Source organism: Vombatus ursinus, unplaced genomic scaffold (assembly GCF_900497805.2).
Source record: "Vombatus ursinus unplaced genomic scaffold, bare-nosed wombat genome assembly UNPS02014791.1, whole genome shotgun sequence".
NCBI lineage: Eukaryota > Metazoa > Chordata > Mammalia > Diprotodontia > Vombatidae > Vombatus > Vombatus ursinus.
The window spans coordinates 45088560-45091280 of record NW_020954569.1 but is presented as its reverse complement, the minus strand read 5'-3'; the positions used below and the strand labels follow the sequence as shown (position 1 = coordinate 45091280).

General features: G+C 36.7%; 1 protein-coding gene across 2 annotated transcripts; it reads right to left on the bottom strand.

Moving 5' to 3' along the window:
- Positions 1 to 1597: 1597 nt before the first annotated feature.
- Positions 1598 to 2033, bottom strand: LOC114047829 (protein cornichon homolog 4-like). Of its 2 annotated transcripts, none has more exons than XM_027868767.1 (2): positions 1786 to 2033; positions 1598 to 1738 (listed from the first exon to the last, which is right to left on the bottom strand). In XM_027868767.1, exons 1-2 carry the CDS (start codon positions 2031 to 2033, stop codon positions 1645 to 1647), a joined length of 342 nt encoding a protein of 113 aa, XP_027724568.1. In that variant the 3' UTR covers positions 1598 to 1644. The 2 variants fall into 2 exon arrangements, with proteins under 2 accessions (XP_027724568.1, XP_027724569.1); XM_027868768.1 differs by having other exon boundaries at positions 1617 to 1644.
- Positions 2034 to 2721: the final 688 nt, after the last annotated feature.

Sequence of the window (2721 nt, the reverse complement as noted above, 5' to 3'; positions counted from 1 at the left end):
CAAATAATGTTTTAGTTTTTACATGGGCCTATATGTACCGCTATTTATTGAGAGGCAGTGTGGCATAATGGATAGAAGGCCAAGCTTGGGGAAGAAGTAAGACCTGAGTCCTTCCTCTGTCATATATTAGCTAGCTGACCACAAGTAAGTCACTTGCCCTCTCAGTACCCCCAGCAATTCTGTAGGACTTTAAGTTGCAGGATTGCTGACCTGCATCTATGGATATGGACTTTGCACATACCAGTGAAATCACAGAACCAAAAAAAATCATTTTACTACTAGCTTCATTACAAAATAATGTATTTTGTCTAAAAGTTAAATGATCTGTGTTCAGGTACTCTAGGGGAGTCACCCACAAAGGATCTTGGTGAGAGCTTAGAGTTGAAATAAGTTAATTTTTTTTTCCCAATGGAAAACACATTAAATTTAGGAAAAAAAAGATGATATTTTGCTTTTCAAAATCATATCCTAATAGGTTTATTTATGTCAGAGATGAAGAATACTTTCTTTGGAATTCTTACCACACAGAGAATACTTTTAACTTTATACAGCAAGATAATACTAGTGAAAAATGTATTTTGGGTTGTTTTTTTATGACGTGAATAGATTTATGTTGATTCATCTATATATTCTCTGCTGATCCTCCTTACATACAACAGTATGTTGTTTTTTTTTTTTAAATGTAGCCAGACAGACTAGTTATTGTTTATTTGGCTTCAGATAAACAATAATAGCTTGATTTCAAATTGATTCCAACTACAGTCATCTCCTGTTTATAATTCAGTCAGCATCTACCAAATAAATATTCCCACTCTAAAACCACTAGAATATAAGAAAGAATGAATTCAGGTTCAATGATTTTGAACCATGACAAACAAATTAACAACTGGTGAAAACCATTAAGACTATGTGTTTAAGGAACTGGAGCTGTGGATGGAGCAACTACATTAATCAAATGTCCTAGCTACAATTTTTGCTCTCTTTGTATTTGTCCTATCTTTAAACAGGTTAACACTGGTATATGGCTTAAAAAGTTTTATAACTTCTGTAAGAATTCTGTTGAAATGTCGTTTCAAAAAAAATATTCATATGAAATAACCTTTGGTTGAAAGTCTTACAAATTTTAAAGTATATTAAGTACATGAAATTGTAGAATTATAGGGAAAGAAGACAGCTAATTTTCTTTTAGTCAGACTGATACTGGCATGGTGAACTCTGCCTTATCACTGTGAACTTCAGGATATTTTTGCTAATCCAGGAAACTTTTCTCGTTTTATATATATTCTTCATTTCTTTGGCTTGCAATTCTTCAATGATAGTACCATTCCTTCAACAAATGATGATTTTCAACACAGAGAAGATCAAATGGGTGCCTTGATTACATGTGCTAGGGGTGAGGCTGAGAACCACAAATCTACAAGAACTTAGTTCATATTTTTAAAATACTTTATGTGGTAGAAATACAGTAAAAAGAGTTTTTTGGGGTTTTTTTTTGTCCAAAGAGGAAAAAAATATACTGCTTGATGGACACGGTCTAGGTATGAGCTAAACTCATCTCTGGCTCCTCAACCATTCACTGTAGTGTAAGACTCCAACTTAGGCATCTCCTTCCAGGTTCAATCATTTATCAAAGCCAGAATCATACTATAAAGGTACATGAAGAAACAAAGGAAATGAAAACCAAGCTTGATCATGGCTTCCTTCATGTGTGACTTCAACTGCCCTCAGTTGTGTATCTCTGTAGGATCAAACACTTCCATGTTCCCACTTGGCACCATAATGAGCTGATACATATTCCTGGTAGCAACAGGCAAGTTGAGGAGAAAGATGAACCAGTGCAATGAAATAAGCATTAATATGGCAACAATAACATGGCCAATCAATTCTGGGACCACCCACTTGTTTAATTTTGAGCAACAAGACCTAGCATTGATATAGTCACATTCTAAATTAGATAATGTGATTATAAAACAGACAGAAAAGAAGATGAGGGCACAGCAATCAAATGAGAAGACGAAAACCACTGTCTCCATCCTTTGGCACTGCTGGTTCCGCCAAACCCAACAGTATGTATTCTTAATAAGAATGGCTGGGGTCAATTGAAATCTAGTTCAGGGGTGGGGAACCTGCAGCCTTGAGGCTGCAAGTGACCCTCTAGGTCCTCAAGTGTGGCCTTTTGACTGAATCCAAACTTCATAGAACAAATTCCCTTAATAAAAGGATTTGTTCTGTAAAACTTGGACTCAGTCAAAAGGCGGCTCCTAAAAACCTAGAAGGCTACATGTGGCCTCGAGGCCACAGGTTCCCCACCCCTGGTCTAGTTGATGCAATGTAGTGAAATTAATTCCTTTACATAAGGAACACATACGTATTTGGAGTCTCATTAGAAACGTTCTGTATCTTACTTTTTTCTAACTAGTTCGTGGGACTATTTTGGCATTGTTAGAACAGAGGAAAAGGCAATGCAACTGAGGGGAAGCTGATGGGGCCGTTTTATTGGGTAAATGCTCTGGCATTTCTATGCTGAAGATTATATTTGACAAGAATACTAATACTGCTAGTATACAAAAAATGGCTCCTTACCATTCTGCTTACCCAGAATGATGAGTTGTGAAAGGACAGGAGGGGGAGGCTTATGTTGAACTTTGATTAGTGTAAGGTGCCTGGCTCGCTCTCAGGTGGTTTTGGATTCCTGGTAGTCTGCCTCTTTGTTTGTACGTC